At 46.0% G+C, this 21,292-nt stretch overlaps 1 protein-coding gene across 13 annotated transcripts in view; it reads right to left on the bottom strand.

Annotated features, from left to right (window-relative positions):
• ITPR1 (inositol 1,4,5-trisphosphate receptor type 1) overlaps positions 1 to 21,292 on the bottom strand; it is a 159,492-nt gene that overhangs the window by 85,412 nt on the left and 52,788 nt on the right. For 9 of the 13 annotated variants that reach the window (XM_033517333.1, XM_033517334.1, XM_033517335.1 and 6 more), the window contains 18 exons: positions 20,606 to 20,701; positions 18,927 to 18,971; positions 15,952 to 16,103; positions 14,991 to 15,090; positions 14,409 to 14,569; positions 13,540 to 13,681; positions 12,883 to 13,041; positions 12,143 to 12,315; positions 11,774 to 11,893; positions 10,566 to 10,760; positions 7,459 to 7,710; positions 5,552 to 5,693; positions 4,483 to 4,636; positions 3,495 to 3,682; positions 1,841 to 1,979; positions 1,610 to 1,664; positions 1,045 to 1,210; positions 774 to 944 (listed from right to left, as the gene is read on the bottom strand). In XM_033517333.1, the coding sequence (XP_033373224.1) occupies positions 774 to 944; positions 1,045 to 1,210; positions 1,610 to 1,664; positions 1,841 to 1,979; positions 3,495 to 3,682; positions 4,483 to 4,636; positions 5,552 to 5,693; positions 7,459 to 7,710; positions 10,566 to 10,760; positions 11,774 to 11,893; positions 12,143 to 12,315; positions 12,883 to 13,041; positions 13,540 to 13,681; positions 14,409 to 14,569; positions 14,991 to 15,090; positions 15,952 to 16,103; positions 18,927 to 18,971; positions 20,606 to 20,701 (2,610 nt within the window). The remainder of the gene's footprint in view (positions 1 to 773; positions 945 to 1,044; positions 1,211 to 1,609; positions 1,665 to 1,840; positions 1,980 to 3,494; positions 3,683 to 4,482; positions 4,637 to 5,551; positions 5,694 to 7,458; positions 7,711 to 10,565; positions 10,761 to 11,773; positions 11,894 to 12,142; positions 12,316 to 12,882; positions 13,042 to 13,539; positions 13,682 to 14,408; positions 14,570 to 14,990; positions 15,091 to 15,951; positions 16,104 to 18,926; positions 18,972 to 20,605; positions 20,702 to 21,292) is intronic. The other 4 variants (XM_033517336.1, XM_033517340.1, XM_015640808.1 and 1 more) reach the window with 1 other exon arrangement.

Here is a 21,292-nt window from a genome sequence, read left to right as displayed (position 1 = left end):
CTGTCAAGTCACATTGACCTCTAGGACACAAAATAAGGTGAGGGAAGGATGATTTCAGAGGCAGCAACCTCCTGTCCTTTGCCTGTCACATTCTGTCTCTAATCAAGTCTCCCCTCAAAACAAACCCCTTCCTTTCTCTCCCTCTCTGTTGTTATTAAACTGTCACTGCACAAATACCAAGAGATTCCTCACAGCAATGTGAACAAGAAAAGCAACAAATGGATTACTTGTATTTACTTCCAACAATAAATGTTCCTAAACCAGGGACTGCTTCTTGGATCCCCTCATCCAGTCTTTCCTATTTGATTGCAAATTATCTGGAAGCAAAAGATGCTCAAAGAGTTCTAAGCCAGATGTGCACGTTGGGAAAATCCTGTGTTATCAGGTAGGGATAAAGCACAGTTCTCTGCTGTCATTTAATCAAGTGCCAGGACTCAAAATGCATCACCTGAGCAGCTCACAGCTCTGCCCTTACCTTACTTGAGGTACTTTTGACTGCACAAATCCCGTGCCATCGGTCAGTGCTGAAAGGACACAGCTGGGGAGCCAGAGCAAACCCAAACCAGCCCTGTTAGACCCTAAAGGTGACACCTCAGTGGCTGCCACTGGGCATCAGCTGGCTCAAGTTCTCCTCTCATTCCTGCCTCAAGCTGGAAGCAGTAGAGAGAACCTCACCTAGGCAGTGTGCTGGGAAGATGGGCCTTGTCACAGTTCTGAAAGCAGCTACACCCTCCAAATACCCACCCAAGTCCACACAGACACAACCTAATTACCTCTTTCTTCTTGTGCTCGTTTTCACCTGGCACACTGTCCATGGCCTCATCAGGACCTTGGCCTTTGTACACCCAGAGCTCAGATTTCTCCACTATTGACCTCAGCTGGTCCAAATCTTGTTTGATCTGCTTGTAGTTGTCAACATCTTGGCTGGTGACGAGCAGTTGAACCTTACACGGAGGCAAAGCCATTAGTTGCACAAAAAGGGCTGGGTTCAGCTGCCATAAATACATTCAGATGAGGAATAGCTCTCTCCAAGCACACAGGTACCTGCTTGAAAGCCTGAAGGACTTCTTGTCTCTGGCTGAAGTGCCTGAAGAGCAGCTGCAATGCACCAGACACCAGGGGAGGGTAATCGTGCATCGTTAAATGCAGCAGCACCCGGAGAAAAGTCCTGCCCCCGTGGTCATCCAAATCCAGAGGGGTGTTCTCCTCACTGGAAACACAGCAGGAGTTAACCAGCACGTTAGACTGAGGGTCCCAGCAGGTTCTAACTCCTCTTAGCAGTGCCAGAAAACCTTTTTTTACTCAAATAAAGGGGTAATTTGTACTGAGATTTTATTGCAGCATGGAGCTGAGATGCACTGGTCCTGCAGCTTTGGCTTTCACCCATACCACAGAACCCTCCCCTGAGGATCCTTCTGGCTGTTCCCTGAATCCCTGCTCCTTATCTCTGGTTTTTGATCCAAATGGACCCTACTCTGAGCTGCACCAAAGCCATTTGAGGAAAACGAAGCCTGGGTAGCTGTGGCAGCCCTTTGCCCAGTCCTCACTCCTTGGGAGCCCTCCAGCCTGGGGACTCCCCCTCCATTAGCACCTGTGAAGAGATACTTTCCTTCCACTAAAGATCCCCTCAGCTTGTTCTTCAATGTGTTCAAAATCCAGGGTTCCTGAAAAAATAAAACAGGACGAATACGTGAGGTCAGACCAGCAGCAAAGATGTTTTTATGGCTTAAAAACATTTCAAACGGCAAGTGAGGACCTGAAGCAATCATCCCATTAGTCCCTTAAGGATTCCAGAGCCTCCCCTAAGCCACACAACCTCATTCCTTGCCAAATAACCCACCTGGTACATTAGCTGGCATTTCTTGACTACTGCTTCCAGTGGGGGATTCGGACATCTGGGCATTGCTCTCATCAAATTCATGTTTAAATATACAAAGCAGGCAGGAGATCCTGTAGTCCAACCGCACGTTCAGAATAAACTGATGATACACAAGTAGGAAAAAAGTTAAAATAATTTGTGTATTTGCACCACAAGTCACAGAAAGCAGAGCTACTGATGTGCAACACTAACAGAGTAGAGATGTGGATTTAACCTGGAAAAGTTGCCCAGGGTGGGGAGGCCCTGGCAGAGTGAGCCCAGAGAAGCTGTGGCTGCCCCTGGATCCCTGAAGTGTCCAAGGCCAGGCTGGACAGAGCATGGAGCAGCCTGGGACAGTGGGAGCTGGCCCTGCCCATGGCAGGAAGTGGAACTGGATGAGCTTCAAGGTCCTTTTCAACCCCATCCATTCTGGGATTCCATTTTTCCAAGATATGCAAACATTGCCTTAACAACCCCCAGAATTCAGTAATATTTTCCAGGGATTTCAATGACCATGATACACACACATAATAAATACTGATGAGTAAAACATCTTGGCAGAGTTCTGGTGCCTCATTCCTGTGTGATGCTGGCATCCTCACCCCGTCCCCCAGGAAAGGAAAGCAGCATTTCCATCTCCATCCTGAACACGTGCTGCTGCTCTCCTGGGGTGCTGTGACACAGGAGCAGGACACGAGCTGCCAGGAGCCAGGCTGGGCCACACAAATCACCACTTCAGCTGGGCTGGACCAGCTGGTGCCAGAGAAACCTCCAGCCTGGCAGAGACCACCTCCTCCATGCTCTTCCTCCCGAGGAAGGAGCCACAAAGCCAAGAACACTCAGAGCTCTCTCTTGCAGCTTTTGGGGAAATGCACAATGCCAGTTTGAATGGCCCCTGGGAGCAGGGAATACTGGCACATGAAATTGCCCCCTGCACGTGCCAGGCCATGAGAGAAGCTCTGGATTCTGCTAAAATTAGCAGTGGTGCAAGGAAGGAACGGAGCCTCCCTGTGCTGCATCTGCTGCTGCAGGAAGGGCGCAGCCTCCCATGGGGCATGGGAAGAACAGCACGGCTCTCCTGCTGCTCTCCTGCCTCTGCCCACCAGGCTCCAGCAGCATCCTGACCCCCAGCACCTCGCTGATCAAGTTACTGAGCACAAAAAGGACTCCTACACTCAGAGAGGGGAGATGCATTTCATTATAATTCTGAGTCAATAGCGAGGAAGGAACGTGTGCGTCCCAGAGACTTTGGGGTGAGCAAGTGAGAAAACCAGAGATGGGAGAGAGAGGGGCTGGCTGTGCATGCTGAAAATGCATCTCAGGCTGATGGCTCTGGGCACTTCAGATGGCCCTGCAGACTCAGAGAAATTAGGAAGACAATAGGGTGGAAAACAGCAGCTCTGCCTCAAGTCAGATACTCATAAATCACTGCTAAATATGCAAATGTCTACTGCAAACTCTCCGAATAAATTCTTGCAGTAATGGCACAATATTATCACAAACAAGTTGAGGGCTCTGTGCCTGACGAGGTCACCCTTGCAATACTTCTCCAGTTTGAGAGACAGAAACACATGAAGAGGCAGCAGGACACAGTTAATGCTGCAGGACAGCACGAGAAGCTGCCCCAGTGTGGTACCTGGAGTATCTCGATGATCTTGAGCTTGGTGTCCATGACCAGGATGTCCTCCTTCTCCGGCTCACTCTGCTTGACATTGCCCTCGGGGGCAGCTGCCAGAGGAGTCATGGGCAGGAAGCCCCCACCCCTGAGCACCACCTGGGTCATCAGCTCCCCCACGCCGTGGATTGACCTCATCACATTGCTCCCTTCAGAGAGGAAACAGCCAGGGTTAGCGTGCTGGGATGGGACTGCGCTAACAGGGCAAGGACCGGCCACGTCCTACAAAGAGAAATTGTCTCAACATTCCACATCCACACCCTGGGCACAGGGGAAGCCAACAGAGGCACTGCAGTACTTGGAGAAGCCCCCTGCCCTGTCCCATCACAGGCTCAGCTTTACAACCAAGCCATGGAGAGAAAGGAGATTTCTGAGCACAGCATCAGGGCCAGGGAGAGAGGGATTGTCCCACTCTGCTCTGCACTGGGGCAGCCTCCCCTCCAGTCCAGGAGGCAGTTCTGGAGGCCAAAATAGAAGATCTAAAGATGTTAGAGAGCACCCAAAGGAGGCTACAGAGATGGGGAGAGGACTAGAGGAGAAGTGCTATGAGGAGCAGCTGAGATCCCCTGGTCTGTTCAGATGGGGCAGAGCAGACCGAGGTCAGATCTCACTGGGGGCTCCTCCCGAGGGGCAGCTCCAGTCTCTGATCCCTGGGAGGGGCTGGAGATCAGGAAAGGTTCTTCTCCAAGAGGTGCTGGCACTGCCCAGGCTCCCCAGGGAATGGGCACAGCCCTGAGGCTGCCAGAGCTCCAGGAGCCTTTTACAGCACTCCAGGGGTGCCAAGGTGGGATTTGGGGCATCTGTGCAGGGCCAGGAGCTGGGCTGGGTGATCCTGCTGGGTCCCTTCCAGCTCAGGAGGTTGTGTGACTCCATTGTTCCACCCCACAGTGACACTCTGAGATGAACTAGAGCCACCCAGAACTTTCTGTCCTACACTTTCCAGCCTTACCTTTACTTTCCTCGCCTTTTGCCATCTTGGTAATAGGGAAGATGGTAGTGATGTGCACACAGTCTAATATAGCAAGGAGGATTTTGGTTAGTCTGAGGAGGTCACAGAAGTTGTAGAAACCAAAATATATCAGATTTCTGGCTAAGTTAACAACCTACCAAAATAACAATAAAAAGCCTGATTAATACTAAACATTTTGCTATCACAGTCAAGTCGTCTTAACACAGTGACAAGATCAAGAACCTGGCTGAGGGTCATATTTTATCATAATATCTGGGAATTCTGCAGGACTGTCTACTTCTACATCACATCAGGAAGTTTTCTACTTGCCTACAAACACTGCAATGCTTGCAGTTAATGTCTGTATCTGCAGCTGATATTCTACAGCTACAGAATCAGACTTGTGTTTGTCTCATTATTAAACAGAGGGAAGGTAACACATAATTTTTATCAGAAAATATCACACCCATAAAGCTGCAACTTTCAAGTCAAAGTTTCCCCACAAGTCCACCCCATAAAGATCCACATAAAAATATCACATACAGGGCAAATATTTAATGTAGCCCCATTGTCAGAAGTACATTACATCAACTGTATTTTTAACAGAATTATCACAGCTTTTCTTAAAATAATGGTTATTTGTTGCATGGATTTGCTACATTTTATTTGCACAGACTACTTTAACAGGTCAGTAAATCACAGGACATTTTCTCTTGGTGAACTATGAGCTCTGGAGCCTTTTGGTGTGTGCAGACAGTGTTTAATTTTTGAGATATTTATTCCAGTAAAGCCTGGCTTTGCAATAACACTGAGAGCACAGAGAGCAAACAAGGCTGCTGCAAACCTCAGACACAAACTCACATTCATTAATTGCATTTCAAGAACCATCACTGCAAACTCACAAACTTCAGTGGGGTTACTTGCACGAGGAGAAAGGAGCCAGCTGAGGCTCAGCACTCATTAATTACACTCACTAATTACTTGCCAAACTACCTGGTGCTGAAAAAATAACCAACATTCCACAAGAAAAAAAAAAAAGAATAGGATAAAATCAGAACTGGATAACTACCTCAAAAGTGAGCTTATTTTTCTCTTTATCAGAGAAAGGGAACCTCTGACACACCACATCTCTTAAATATTCCTCTACAAATTCCATTGTTTGTGCAAATCTCTCCTTAATTTCATCTTTGGAAGTTCCACTGCTATCATAGCTGAAGAGGGGAAAAAAAAGAACAAAACAAAAAAGAAAACAAAACAAAACTTAGCATGCAAATACACAGGGCTCTTTTCCCCCCAGTACAATTTTTCATTGGTTTGTCAAAACCTAAGAAAAGCTAAAGGCTGGTTAATAATTTATCCAAATGAGAGAGTCAGGACACTGACACCAGAATTTCCTGGCTTTTGTTGGTTTATCCCATATGCTCATTAGGTACTATTTTAAAACATCTGAGAAAAACAAAAAAATAAGATAATTTTGTCCCAAAAAAACCCAGAAAAAGCAAGTCTCATTATTTGAGTGGAAACAATGACAAGTGCTGTGCAGCACTGAGGGGAATGGGTGGCCAAGAGAGGCTGAGTGAGGAAGGTATTTTTTCCTCCAAATAAAACCAATATATATGCAAAGCAGATATTAATTTTTAATATGAATTCTAGGGTTTTCCTCAGTTTGTGCAGAGTGACTTTGAGAAGGACAACCCCACCACCTCCCACAAAATACTTTTGCTTCCTGTTTGATCACTTATCACTGGTGAACCTCTGCCAGAGCTAAAACCATTTGGTTTTGTATTTTGACCTTTGAATTTGATTTATTATCTACTGCATCCCTCTCAGAAGAGAAAAACCAGGCTGGAAATGAGGGAAATACAAGAAACCACTGAACACCAGTATTAACATTGAGAAGATTTGAATTCCTAACATGTAACATCTACTTTAGGTGTTTTTTCCTAACTGAAAAAAAAATGAGCTCTGAACAGCTGAGCACTATAAATTTGGAATTATTAGAGTTGATACAAGTGGTCACAAAACCACGTGCCTGCTCCAGCTGTGGTTTTGTGTAGGTTTTTGAGCACTGTGCCAGAGGATTTTCCACTGGAAATTCAGGAATGTGTTTGAGCACCTTCCCCTTGTTGCTGGTGGAGAGCTCCCATAAGGACAATCTTTCCTGAGGGATCACACTCAGAGGAAATGGCCTCAAACTGGGGAGGTTTAGAGAGATTTTAGTGAAATCTGTGCTGGATCAGGGGGCCCAGGGCAGTGGAGCACCATCCCTGAAGTGATCCAAAGATGTGTGCACGTGGCACTTGGGGACAGGATCAGTGGTGAATGTTGGGGCTTGAAGGGCTTTTCCAAGCTCAACAAATCTCTGATTCTCCTCCAACCAAACGAGGCAGGAGGAGAGAGGTCCAGGTCAGGACGTGCCCAGGCACACTGTGACCGCCGAGCTCACCCCACAAGCTTTAATTATTGAATTATTTATGCTATTATTAATTGTTTAATGCTCAGCAGCACGTTATGGGGTGCTCAATTTATTTACAAACAGCAGCTATATAAACAATGCACGACTTTAGGACTGATGGTGCCTGGGGTTGTTTATCCTGGAGAAAAGGAGACCCAGGGGTGACCTGATCACTCTCCACACCTCCCTGAAAGGTGACTCTGGGCAGCTGGGGCTCAGGCTCTTTGTCCTGGCAGCACTGACAGAGCGAGAGGACACAGCCTCAAGCTGTGCCAGGGGAAATATAGGCTGGATATTAGGGAGAAGTGTTTATAGAAAGTGATAAAGTACTGGAATCTGCCTGGGGAGGGTGCAGTCACCATCCCTGGGTGTGTTTAAATCAGGACAGGATGAGGCACTCGGTGCCATGGTTTGGTTGAGGTGTTTGGGTTGCACACACTGATCTGGAAGGTCTCTCCCAGCCCGGTGGCTCTGTGATTCTGTGACTCTGGAGCCCATCCCTGGCCCAGAGCAGCACTCACTCGTCGATGGCGATCTCGGAGGGGATCTCGGACCAGAGGCGGGCGTACTTGACGGGGGTCACCTGCTCCTGGGGGTCCCTGTCCACGTGCATGTGCAGCATCAGGCGGCAGAAGGAGGCGCGCAGGTCGTAGGGCAGGTTCTCATCGGCCATGCAGCGCAGGATCAGGTCCACGTCCAGCTGCCCAGAGATCTCATTGATGGCCAAGTACTGGCGGTCAAGGCACATTCGAGCAAAGAGGTTCAGCTGGTATCTTTGGGGGAAAAAGGAAAAAAATATATGTTTTCATTTACACAGAAAGCTTGAAGCTTATGCTTTAATTTCCTGTGTACTGTGAAGTATATATAAATATATATATAGTGTACTTCATATGTATTTATATATGCTTACTATATAGTATATGTATACTGTATAGTATATGTATAAAGTATACTTTAAATATATAAACGCATATATACAGTGAAGAGGTTCAGCTGGTATCTTTGGGGCAAAAGAAAAAACAAAAATATATGTTTCCAGTTATGCAGGCTTGAGGCTCAGGCTTTAATTTCCTGTGTACTGTGAAGTATATATAAATATATATATGGTGTACTTCATATGTATTTATATATGCTTACTATATAGTATATGTATACTGTATAGTATATGAATAAAGTATACTTTAAATATATAAAAATATATATAAAGCAAAGAGGTTCAGCTGGTACCTTTGGGGGAAAAAAGAAAAAAAAAGAAAATTATGTGCTTTAATTTATGTAGGCTTGAAGCTTATGCTTTAAATTCCTGTGTACCATGCAGTATATATAAATATATATAGTGTACTTTGTATGTATTTATCTATGCTTTGTATATAGTATATGTATACTACATAGTATATGTATATAGTATACTTTAAATATATAAAAATATATATACAGTAAAGAGGTTCAGCTGGTATCTTTGGGGAAAAAGGAAAGAAGAAGAAAATTATGTCCTTTAATTTATGTAGGCTTGAAGCTTATGCTTTAATTTCCTGTGTATTGTAAAGTATATATAAATACATATCTCCTAGGTACTTAATATATATATACACATATATATACAATTTCTATACTTATAATTTATATATATAATACATAGGTACCTTATGCAAAGCATATATAAATACATATAAAGTATACTTTATGTAAATAAAATATATATAAAGCATAAATAAATAGCATAAATAGAAGTAAATATAAAGCATAAATATAAAGCATACATATAAAGTATACTATAAATATATATAATATATAAATATATATTAGAAGTATAAATATATAAATATATATAAAGCATATATAAATATATATAAAACATATATAAATATACATAAAGCATATATAAATATACATAAAGCATATATAAATATACATAAAGTATACTATGAAGTAGACTGCTATACACTTATGTATTGATAGAAATAATATTATATTCTCTAGCAATACAGCTCCATCCTGGCTGTGGAAAGGATAAAGCACTGATCAAACACTAGCAAACAGTGCAACAACTGAATAAGTGAATCAGCATAGAATAAATCACAGAATCACTCATTAAATAGCATTAAAATCACAGAATGCTTTGGGTTGGAAGGCACTTTAAGGGTGTTTCACCCCCTGCCTGGGGCACTGCCAGGGATCCAGGGGCAGCCCCAGCTGCTCTGGGCCCCCACACCCTGACAGGAAATAATAAATCATGTTTTTTAGGAAAGCTCCAGCAGAATGCAAACATTTTAAACATTAAACATGTTTAAAGCAGCTCAGCCTAAACACTGCTGAGGCCCAACATCTCTTCCAGATGCTGGAGCCACACTTTGTCCTGAGGCAACACCACGATGGCAGCAGCCACCAAAAATCAGGGACCTGCTGAGACAGCCACTGTGCTCTGCTCCCTTCAGTGGAGAATTGTGAGAGAAAAACTCAACTCCAGAGCTAAGCTTTCCATCCCATGAACTGATCACTGGCACCTCACCTGTGCCAGCCAACAGATAATTCACCTTTAGCCACAAAGCACGTGCCCAGCACTCAGCAGTGCCCACAGGCTGCTGCTCAGCACTGTCAAGTGTGAGGCTTCCTGAAGGAAAAAAGAGTTAATTGAAAGCAGATTCCTTTCACTTTCAGTACTTCTCATGGAATTGAACCAAACCACATCCTAAGCCCTTCCTTTAAGCTTGTTTATGAGGTATAATGTAGACTAAAAAATAATAATTAACACTACCATTCTTATACTAATATATATACATACACCAAAATTTATCAATTCTATTTAAAACCAAGCATAATAAATACTTTGAAATCAAGTGTGTTTTAAAACCTTTTATCTAAGAGGTCACCTTTTGAGCTCCAACAGGCTCAAATTAAACCAGGTATGACGAATTCTCCTGCAAGAATCATTTCAATGGAAGAGAATTCAAAATAAAATGTTTATTAAAGTGAAGAATCTAGTTCTGTCACAGCTGAGTCTGTCAAATGACTCTCAGGGGTTTATAACCCAGACACAGGAATTTGGTCTGGGCTGAAACCTGACCTTACACTATGCCAAGAACTCGGTGTCTTGTCAAGTCATCCAGGAACACTGTTCATGTCAGAGCTGCCCCAAGCAGCCCTGCACAGCCTCCAGACCCAGCCTGGGGCACCGACACAGCTTCACCTTGGTGCTGCTGGGAACCCAGCTCAAGGCTTGGACAGAAAGCAGCAGGCACAGAACAGCAGTGGCTTCCTGCAAACCAAAAGCAAAGCAGCCTGCACACCCAAATCCTGCAATCCCCGAGTGCCCCTGAGCACAGGGAACCCAGTGCTCAGCTGCAGGGGCTCTTCCAAAACCCACCAGCAGGAAACCAAGCACAAACTGCACGGGAAATTCAACACACTCAAATTATTTCTTAAAAAATCAGCTGAAACTGGCTCATGTCAATACCTGGACTCCTCACCACGAACAACTCTGTGCTTTCAGCTCTCACTTCTGAGAGATTTCACCCTCCCTCTCTGAAGGCTGTGCACAAAACAGAGCTTTCCTCCCAGAGCACAGCCTGAGCAGGCAGGGTGTCCCCAGGCAGCCCTGCTGAGCTCTGAGCTGCTGTGTGCTGTTCACCTGTAGTAGCTGAGCACATCCCGATCCTCCTTCTGCCCCTCCTTGGCGTCCTGGGCCAGCTCTCGGATGCTCTTGCTGCGGATCTCCTTGTTGCTGTCCCTCCAGAACAGCCACACTTCTTCCTCATCCTCTCCAACTTCCAAGGCATTTTCTCCACTTGACACTTCCTCAAATTCAAATCGTGAGAGCACCAGCCTGCCAGGAGGAGAGGAAGTTACATTCCAGACCTGAATTCATCCTTCACATTCCTTTTAAGCCACCTGCTAAAATGCATCTTACCCTTTCAGCAGTATCATTTTACTACATCAAATCATTGGGGTGTATTATTAAAAGCATTAGATTATAAGCTTTCCATTCAACCTTAAAAAGATGAACATTTCAGCTCCTTTCAAGTGAAAAAAATAAAGAAACAAGGAAGTTAAAGACACATAATAATGGACTTTGAAAACCTTCTTTACAGGAGAACTGATTCAAAGATCATTCAACAGAGCAGGAAAAGATATGGGCAAGAAAAAATTGATTCATTCTGTATTCCATAAATGCCAAATGGGTCAGAACTTCTTTCTGTTTATGTGATGAAATAAATAGAAATAAATCAGCTGCTGATACTAAAAAGGCTTCCACCAAAGAAAAGATCAACATCTGAAAAAGCCCCAAATTAAATACTCAAGGACAAGTAAGTGATGTACCAATGTTAAGTGCTTGTGGGAATAAATATAGCCTTTATGATTTCAAGACAAAAATTAAATGTGCAGGCATACTCTCAGCCATTTGTGTTTTAAATATTACCTGCTTTCCTTCTGCAGTATTTTGATAGTGGTTATCTATTCCCTAGTATATATATGGAATAAAGCCACCTTTATCCAAGACAAGCAGGATTTGGTGCCTGCTCTGAGGCCTCAGCAGTGGCAGAGGAGAGCTGGAGACCCAAACCCCAGCTCAGAGGGAGGAAAGGTGAGCAGAGCTGGACCTGCCTGCAGTCTCCCTGCTTTGGATAACACAGGAGAGATGTGCTGGATTTGTGGCTGCAGGGCTGAGGGAGCAGCTGGCAGACACCTGCTGTCCCCAGCCCCTGCTCCCCGTGCTCCAAGAGAACCCCACACAACTCATTCCCTGCTCCCCTGGGACGTGCCAGCAGCGTGCTCGGCTTTGAACCACCTTCCTTCTGCTTCACACCAGCACAGCCACCTCCAAAGGCACAAACTCACTTGGTTTCAATGAGAATGTCTGCATTGGCTGGGTTCAGCACGGCTTTACAAATCAGCTCCTGTGTCACGGGAATAGATTTGTTCATGGAAACGCACAGATCCGAGAGGTAATCCAAAAACCTGTCGGGAAACACCAGCCAAAAGGGTATCAATCACTGTGGAGACCTAGACTGAAGCAATCCACATTTCAGGAAGCAAACATTCAGCACTCCACTTGAACAGTGCAGAGCAAGACTTGCTGCCCCAGGGGACGGCAGGGGAGTGCCAGAACGCAGTGAACTGGCTGTGCTTCCTCCTGAGCGAGCTGGCAGGTACAGACTTTGCCCAGAAGGAGAAGGGTGATCACATATTCAAAAATGCAGCTCTCACCTGGGCTCCCTGTTTTTCCTCACGAGACTCACAAAGGTGTCAATCTCAGCAGCTGTGATGTGCTTCTCCAGGAGCTTGCGGTTGTTGTGGAGCAGGGCTGTGATGGTGTCCTCGGCCAACACGTCGTAGCCAATCTGCTTCTGCATGAAGCCAAACTGCTTGGCAATGTATTCCTTCAAAACACACAAAGAGGAAAGGGGGTGTAATTAACCCTCAGAATTTGAAATAATAACAGAAAACAGGTGGATGTTTGTCAATACCAACATCCCAAGGAGCAAGCTGGGAGAGATCCAGATTGTTTGGGTGAAAGAAAGCAAACAATGACAGACAACACCTCCATCCCTCCAGGGCTAGACACCAGCAAGGCATTTATACTTATCTGACAGGACCTTGTTTTTAATACATGGCAACAAAAACTGAACAGCCTTAATTTACAGGGCAACTTTCAACGGAGCTTGTAGTCAGCAAGAGTGAACAGAGTCCTGTAATTCACCTGTGTGGGACATTTAGAAATGCTGTTGTTTCCTTAAATCCCACTTAGACCAGTGCTAATTACATTATAGTCTCTGACAGAGATGAAAAATGAAAATGAAAACCAGAATGAATCCGAATGATCCCAAAACCTCTTGCTGACTGAGCAACCACAGCAGGGCAAGGTTGACTTTATGGGAGTAACTTTTTTTTCCTTTGAGCAGAGGAACAACACTGATGCCACTGATCATGACAGACTTATTTCCAACCTGATTTTTCCTGTAGTCCTGCTGGGAGTGCCTGAGCACCCTGTAGCAGAGCCTGCAGATGTGCCTGAAGGGCGCGTGGCGCTGGTCCCCCAGCTCCTCCAGCCGCAGCATCGGCCCGTCCCCGCTGTCCGTGAAGGGTGCTTGCAACAGCTTGAAAATCTACAGATTTAATAAAAAACACAGACACAACCCCATGAGGCACTGCCTTCTTCTGCTCAGATTTAGTGCCAAAGCTCTGTGCCTTTGTATTTCAACAGGTCCATCAGAAATGTGCTGCAGCCACCAAGGTTCTTGGCCGTGGAGCAGCCCGGACAGAAGATGCTGCTCACCTTTACCCAACACCATCTGCTGGAGCTTTCAGTTCCAGCAATGGTGAGCCTACAGTCCACTGCCCAGAGCCTGCTGAAAGCTGGAAACTCAAAGGACCTTTTGGTCCCAATAATTTGAGACCAAAGTTTCAGAGAGCCACAGAATGGCTTGGGCTGGGAGGGACCATGAAGATCACTCGCTCCAATCCTCTGCCACCTGCAGGGACACCTCCCACCAGGCCAGGATGCTCCAAGCCCCATCCACAGCCTGGCCAGGTTCTCTGGTATCAGGTTCTTTTTTTCCAAGAACTCTTCTCACAGGCAGAGCTTAGAGCCAACCACAGCCTACCTGCTTTAGAATATTCTGCTCTCTCATCAGCTTTTGCCGTTCTCTGTTAGGTTTAGAAAACACCACCTCGAGGACGTCCTGGCCAGAATTAGTTCCACCAGTAACAAAGTAGACCAAATCCTCCAACAGCTTGGTAACAGATCTAGGGAAGAGCCAGAAGCTGTTAACATGAGAATACAAATCCTCTGTGCTGAAAGAGCAGTGCCAGAGTAAGTTTACAGAGATTTTTAAATGGTAAGTGAAAAACTAACAGCAATTAGAGAGTGGATAAAGCTCAGAGGTTTGCACAGAACTTAAAATTAGGAATTAATGCTCCCCCATTGCTGCAGCCCCACTGTCCAACTAAACCAGAGCAGCAGCAAGGCAAGAAAATCACTTTAGGACAACCCTACACTTGCCAAGTTCTATTTGGCATTTCTTTCCATTGCCACAAACAATAAATCAGGTGCTAATTTCTCCCAAGGCCAAGTAAAAGGCACTGGCTATGGAAGCACACAGGCCCTGGTGTGACACAGCCAGCCCTGTGCTCTTTTTGTGTGGCCACATTTTCACCGACAGGGTCAGAGGATTTGCAGCAAGTCACATGTTCAGTCCTCACAAGATGGATTAGGAATTCCCACACTCCACTTGCAGAGGGATGCTGGGGATTAGTCCCCCAGGCTCACAACATTTCTCATGCTCTCACTTCTCAGAGGACAAGGAGGGCTGGACAGACCAGGCCTGAGAACCTCCACTATGGGCACACCATCAAATCTTGTCAAGGAAGAAATCAAATTCCCCTTCTACAGCTTACTCTGATAAAATTTTCAAAGGAACAGTTCCTAACTAAAGGAAACAACATTATCTGATCCCAGTTCTGGTTTCCTTACCTTCTTTCATTCTGGGTTATTGTTCCCTTTTCCAGCTTGCCAGCAATGGAACCTAAAACTTTACTTGCATCATTTGCAAAATCCAAGTCCCGAACCTCTGCAGGCGAGACTGGCACTATAGCAAAAGCTTCTTTGTCCTCCTTCACTGGAGAGGTCCCAATCTGAAACCCAGAGAAGCTTTATCAGCACACCCAAAGGCAGGAACAGAGCAGTGGCTCACACACTCAGTGATAATGGAACAGAAAAGTTACACTCTGCTGAACCCAAACTCTGAGAATGCTCTGTGCAAGCTCAAAGCTGTCCCTAAATTCAAAGGAGCAGCAGGTGAGATGGTAAAATGCTGCTGTAGCCAGTGGAAAAAACATCCTTCTCCTGGTGACTGTTGTGTAGTAGATGCTGAACAGGGAAACTAGGAGAATACCATGAAACTGAGCCATTAAGAGGAAATATTTTGCAGCAGCACTGTTCACTGCTGTCACATGCCCGGTGTGTGACAGGCTCAGAGAGTGAAACTCCTGCCAGCACCTCTTTGTGCAAGTACAGGAATGAAGGGATGTACTTACACAAAGTAAGAGAACTTACCTTCAGCATCACGGGTTTCTCCTCTTCTTTATCAATAGGGATGTTGGTGCTGTGAACCCAGGTGTTGGTGCAGAGGTGCCTGAGCCTCACATAGGAGTTCCTGAAAGAAAGGCAGGAGTGTCCCAGCATGAGTCAGCCTCCCAGCATCTGCATTGTTGGGATTTCGAGATGCTGGCAGGAACAAGTGGAAGGGAAGTGTCATCTCTGCCCTCACTGCCTACCACAACTGGAACAACATTCTTACTGCCTTGGCTCATTCTGTGAATTCACCTGAGGCTTCATCTACAATGAAAGGGATTCTGCTCTGAAACAGAACCACAGCCACTCTGAGCTGCTGTAACTCAGCTGCTGCACAGCAACAACCTGACCTTCTTCCCACCCTCACTTTTCCACTGCCACGAGCTGCCAACTTCTCCCCTTAGCTCTGGGGTTTTCAGCCCAGAACTCCCTGATACTCCAAAATACGGGTACCTGATGATTTAGGGAGCTGCTGAAGAGATGGAACAAACCTGCTGTGCTTTCTCAGTGGAACAGCAGCAAAGAGCAGTGTGCAGACTGGGGAGGGTGCAGCAGCTTTTCACCAGCCAGAGGTGCCACATGAACAGTAAAGAGCACACAAACTAAAAAATCCAGTGCTAAACAGCTGGTGTTACATCCTGACACAATACAGACAGGTCCCAGGAATGAATGCCTTGACAGGACAGCCAAGGCTTTTAGTCCCAGGTCACTCCTGGCAAGGAAGTCACTTAGGAAGTCACTTGGTCTCAGTTTTCCCATCTGTAAAACGGTGTTCTCTTACTTACACCTCAGCTGTGAAGCACTCAGGTGAAGCTTCAGGCATTTCCTCATTATTTCTACATTCATTTGAGGAGGAACCCGATTCCAAAGGATGAAAGGAGAACAGTCTGGGGCAGCTTTACTTTACAAACCCCCAGATCCCCGTGGTGCCCGGTGGCTGTACCTGGGGACCAGGCTGTCTCCTCCTCGCAGGGTGGTGGGGTCCAGCTCGAAGATGGAGGAGATGTCATTGCCCTCAGGCACGGACACCAGGGAATAAGCCATCTTCTCCTGGGCCCCCCGGCCCCGGCGCGCCGCCTCCTGCTCGGGGTCCAGCTGGGGAGAAACAGCACGGCTCAGGGGAGCCTGCAGAGCCCCCCACGGGCTGCACACAGAGCTCTGGAGCACTGGCCTGGCCTGCAGGACACAGCAACACTGACCAGCAGGACACAGCAACACTGACCAGCTGCTCTGGCCACACACTCCTTGCTGCTCCTGCTGGAGCTCCAGCACGGGAGCTCCCTGTCCACGCAGAATTTGTGTCTCACTGACAGTGCCAGAAGAGACAAACCCCCCCAGCCATTCACCCCACACACTCTGGGAGCTCTGACTGGCTTCTGGTAACACACATCAGCTGAGATCCCCGATCCTGACACTACCAGCTCTCCAAACATATCCCACACGCTGCAATTATCCCTCTAATCACCTAATTAACGAGCTGGAAATATAAAAACCCGGCCACACCATGCACCAACAACCTTGCTGGGAAATAAGCAGCTTCAGCAGCAAAAACGGGACCCACATCCATCAATCCCAGGCAAGAGGAACAAAAAGCCAATCAAGGAGTTGGAAGTCTTGCTGTTCACACCACAGCTTGTGCTGCTCTCGAGCACAAACGTGTTCCAAAGGCCGTGGCACCAGAAGGATCTTTATTCCCAAGGTGCCAGCAAATCCCCAGCCTCCTTCAGCAAAGTAAAGACACATCAATTGGATAAAGCCCCAGGGCTTCAGATGAAAGCACAAAAGGGTAGGAAAAAACAAAGATGAACTGAGAAAAGGGAACAACAACTTTCTCCAAATCCTCTCCTGGGGAACTCCCAGCTATCACAAGTCCCTAAAGAAGCTGCTCGCTGTCCTGGCAGGCAGGAACCAGCTGGCCATGTACAACCACTCAATCCTGGCTGCCATTTTCAAGGTGACCAAGAAACCAATTTCTCAGCTTCTCTGTGATGGTGGCACCCAAGGGAGTCAGCACTCAGGCACCTGCCTGTCAAAGTCCTGCTGTAAGGCACTGCCATCCTGCAGCAGATGGAAAAGGTATCCAGTGTTGCTTGTGCCTCAGGATACTCCCAAGTTAACATATTTGCAGTCAATGGACTTGGCTGCAAAGCAGTGACATTTCAAGTCTGATTCTGTACATGGGAACAGGCAGTTATCTGTGTGGAACAGAAATACACTTTGGGACTGTGCCTTCAAGGGAAGGAGCAACTCTACACTCAGAGTCCATCTGGAGAGAAATTCTGGGAGGAATTCGCTCACTTGGAATGAATTCTCTGAATTTCAGCTTCTCCTTCATCCCCCCCAGCCAGGGGAGGGAATGCAGTGAGGGATACAGCTGCTCTGCATTCACAGCTTGTCCTTTGGGTCACTTCTTGAAACTGTGGCAAAGCTGAACATGAGCAGTAAAGCAGGAAACGGGGGAACTCAGGGAGCACTGAAATTCAGCCCCAAAGGTGACAACAACAACCCCTTTTTGCTGCTGGAAGGTGGAGCTGGCACCTCACCCATGCCCATGGAAAGCCCTCCTGCACAGGGACAAGGAGGAAGCAACACTAAAACCACTAGCTGTGCACAGAAACCCTGCAGAAGGTCGCTCTTGGATCAAGCTGGAGTTTGGATAAAGTTGGATAAAGCAGCCTCCACCCTCCTGTCACCAGTGAATGATCAAGGATGTGGCAATTCCCTGTCAGAGCTGAATTATGTGCTCCTGCTGCTGTTCTTGCTGGTCTGTTTTTGCCATCTAGTGGTAAAGAGACAGAGCAGAGAAAACCCAGAGAGCTGAGACAGTGCATGAATGTTCTCCATGCACGTGCCAGGACTCATCACAGGAGCAGGGGTGTCTACCTAAAGGCCCTCAACATTGATTAACTCTCAGAAAATTCACCCAACAAAACATCTCAGGGCTGGATTCCCCCCACACCCCAGACAATAGCTGTGGGTGGGGTTTGCTCAGCTTTTTACCATGTTTACTGCAGTCAAGCTGCCAAATGCCACCAAGAAGTAATCAGGAAAACAGCTCAATGTCTGAGAGCAAGGGAAGCATTTTAATAGCCAGGCTATAATGAAAAATCCTTTTAGGAGGAAAAATGCACCCTGCAGGATTTCCAAGCATCCCATCCATCTCTTAAGAATGGAAGGAACAGCTCTTTGTCATATCCAAATGGTGCAAATCCTCCATAGTAGAGGATAAATTACCAAGAAAGCTGCATAAGCCTGTGATCAAATCCAACTAAATAAATAAAATCCACAACGGAAAGTGCTGTTCCAGTTTTCTCTGTTTTCAACTACTGAAGCAATGCTGGTTCCCTCTGGCACCAAAGAGAATCTTCTGTCAGTACAAAGCACCACACACTCCATCTTTGACAAAACAACATTTACTGACAACACAGAGTGGTTCCCACAGGAGAATGAGAGCAATGGCACTGGGATCCCCCTGCCATTCCTCTCCTCTGGTATCCTGCTTTCCTGAGACCACTGCTCAGCCACGGAGGTCACACAGGCACAGCACTGGGGGACATTCCCTCAGGGACAATTCCCATCTGGTGTCACCTTAAACATCTTCATCTCCAGCCCAGGGCAGGACAGGGCTCCAAGGAAGCAAGGGCAGAGCAAACAGGAAGACAGAAAAAGATGCCACAAAGGGAGGAGTTGAGGGAGGGTTCAGGTAATGTGTTAATTCAGTTCCAAGAGGGTTGTTCTTCACTAAGGTGTCAACAACCACTCCTTGGATAGGCCATAAAAGCCTCCAGAGCGTTCTCAGGTTTTAATTTCTCCACTAACAGCGAAGCCTGGACCAGCTGTGAGCTGGCCAGGTCAGCCCTGGGGCTGTGCCAAGCCCTCCTCAATCAGGGGCAAGACCATACCCTTGCCTATACTTACTGAGGATTGACACTCCAGGTCATCTTCCTCATAGTCAGGGTTTACCTGATGGAACAGAATCACAGGCACGTCAAAACTCCAGCACAGCTGCAAGTGGGAAACAGCCTGAGCATCCCCTAAACTCTGCTGGTCACGGTGCCCTGCACTGCTCCAGCAGCACCAGCCATACAGTGTTATAGATACATTTTATATTGTTGGCTTTTCACAAATATTAAAATGAATGTTATGTGTATAAGAATGAGAAATTTTGTTGTATTAATATAGTTTTTTTTATTTCTGTTATTGATGAAATTTAGGAATAGTGGTATAATACATATATGTTAGGCTATGGCATAGTATTAAAATAAAAACTGCTTTTGTTTGTATAACCCAAAGACTGAGGAAAAAAAAATAGCCAGAGAACTCCTGCATTTGTAAACTGTCTGATCCAGATGAAGACAGCAGTGACCAGAACTCTGGGGGAGGAATTTATTGCATTTCTGGTATCAGGGAATGTAAATCTCAATGGCACCAAGAGCATTGATCTATTGGGAAGGGGGCAAGAGAAAACTAAACAGAAGAACACCAAAGATCCTCAGAAGAATGTGTGAATATGTGTGAGAATTTATGGATATGTAGTAGGGTTCTGTTTTTAAGGGACAATCCTTTGTCAGTGAGGTGAATGCAGAGACATCCAGCCCTACTGTATACTTTATTTTTTTTCTCCTAATTGTTTTTTTATTAAACTTTTAAATTCTATAAAAATTATGTGAGCCTCGTTTTTCACACACAGCCCACTGCCCACAGCCAGCACGGCTCAGCAGCCTGCAAATCACATTAAATAACCTGCAAACATGCAGGGAGATTTAACTCATTCAGGAGAATCACTACAGGGGCATGAGCAGAGAGTTAACCAGTCTATGCTTTTTTTTGTTGTTGTTGTTGTTTAAATTCCAAATGGAATTTCCAACTAGAAATCAGAGAAATCTTTTAGAACAAATGTTATGCTCACCAGGGATCAGGTGAGCAATGTCCTCTGGGATGGTCTTGCATGATCTAAGAGCATGTTTTTGTTTTGGTTGATTAGAAAACCCAAGATTTACTGGAAAAGCTCTACATTGGATCACTACTGAAAAGGATTTGCAGTGTGCATGTGACAAAATGCTTCTGGTTTTCCAATCTGCTTATCAGAAAAACATAAAATGGGAAATTTAATCTGGACTTTTCTCTATTTCCAGTTCTTGCAGACTGGTCTGAAGTCAGTGTTTTCATTTTACACCCAGTTCTACGATTCTGCTCAAAAATCAGTGATTCAAGAGAAATTACCAACACTTGAATTCATTTTCCCCCAAAGGCTCTCAGTCATTTACCATTTATTCATCAGTTAATAAAGTCCCATTGATTCCAGTGCCCACATGACAGGATACTATTTAGTGCCTATTCTTTGCAGTGCAAGTTCTTGACTCCAGAATTCATACAAAAAGTGTAATCAGCTCATGACTACCCCAAACCATGGTATTCTTTCAGCTCTTTCATCTTATTCCCTACACATTTAACACCTATTTTTGTATTAATCCAAACCAGCTCTCCTCCCCTGCCCGTGTCCAGTTTTAGGGTGGAAATGACAGATTTGGAGAAGGTGCTGAAGGAGGAGAACACAGTGCAGGGGCAGGCAGAGGTGCCAGCCCTGCCCCACGTACCTCAGCTGCCAGGTAGTGCCCCGTGGCCAGGTGCTTGAACCTGAAGAGGCTGTTCCAGTAGCCAGCTCCCCCTCGGCAGGGATCGTGCTGCACCACCTGCAGGGACAGGGAACACACCTGGAGCACAGCACAGACCCCCCTTCCACCAGCATCTGCCTCATTGCATGTGCAGAAAACAGCAAACACAACCAGGGGCTGAGAAAAGACAAAACCAGCCTTGATCTGTGAGCAGGGAGTGCTCTGAGCTGGCTGGGAATAGTTCACCCCCGTTTATGAATGAATTAAAGAAGGTGCTCTCTATGTGCATGTGTTGCCAGGTCTTGAATCAAACCCCTAGAAAAGGCAACAAATCCATTACCCTACAGCTATAACTAAATTTTTGTTCAAACTGGATGAGGGAAGAAACCTGGAAATATTTCAAATGCAACAACACTGCACAAATATTTATATTTACTGACAAAGTGGGGCAAGCAGAGCCTCCAACACGTGTAACCCCATAGTGGCTGCTCTGTGGGTGCACCTGATTCCTAAAAAAACCCATCACAGCTGACCTGTACCTTCCAGGGAAGAGCTGTTTCACCTGGGCCAGGTAACTGCACACACATGGACAGGCACCACAGACTGATAACAATGCCACAGTAATGCTAACTACAGCCAGACTTTCATCTGAAATGCAGGGGGAGCTGA

Source organism: Parus major, chromosome 12, assembly GCF_001522545.3.
Source record: "Parus major isolate Abel chromosome 12, Parus_major1.1, whole genome shotgun sequence".
In the NCBI taxonomy this organism is placed as follows: domain Eukaryota; kingdom Metazoa; phylum Chordata; class Aves; order Passeriformes; family Paridae; genus Parus; species Parus major.
This window is presented reverse-complemented; position numbering and strand designations above follow the sequence as displayed.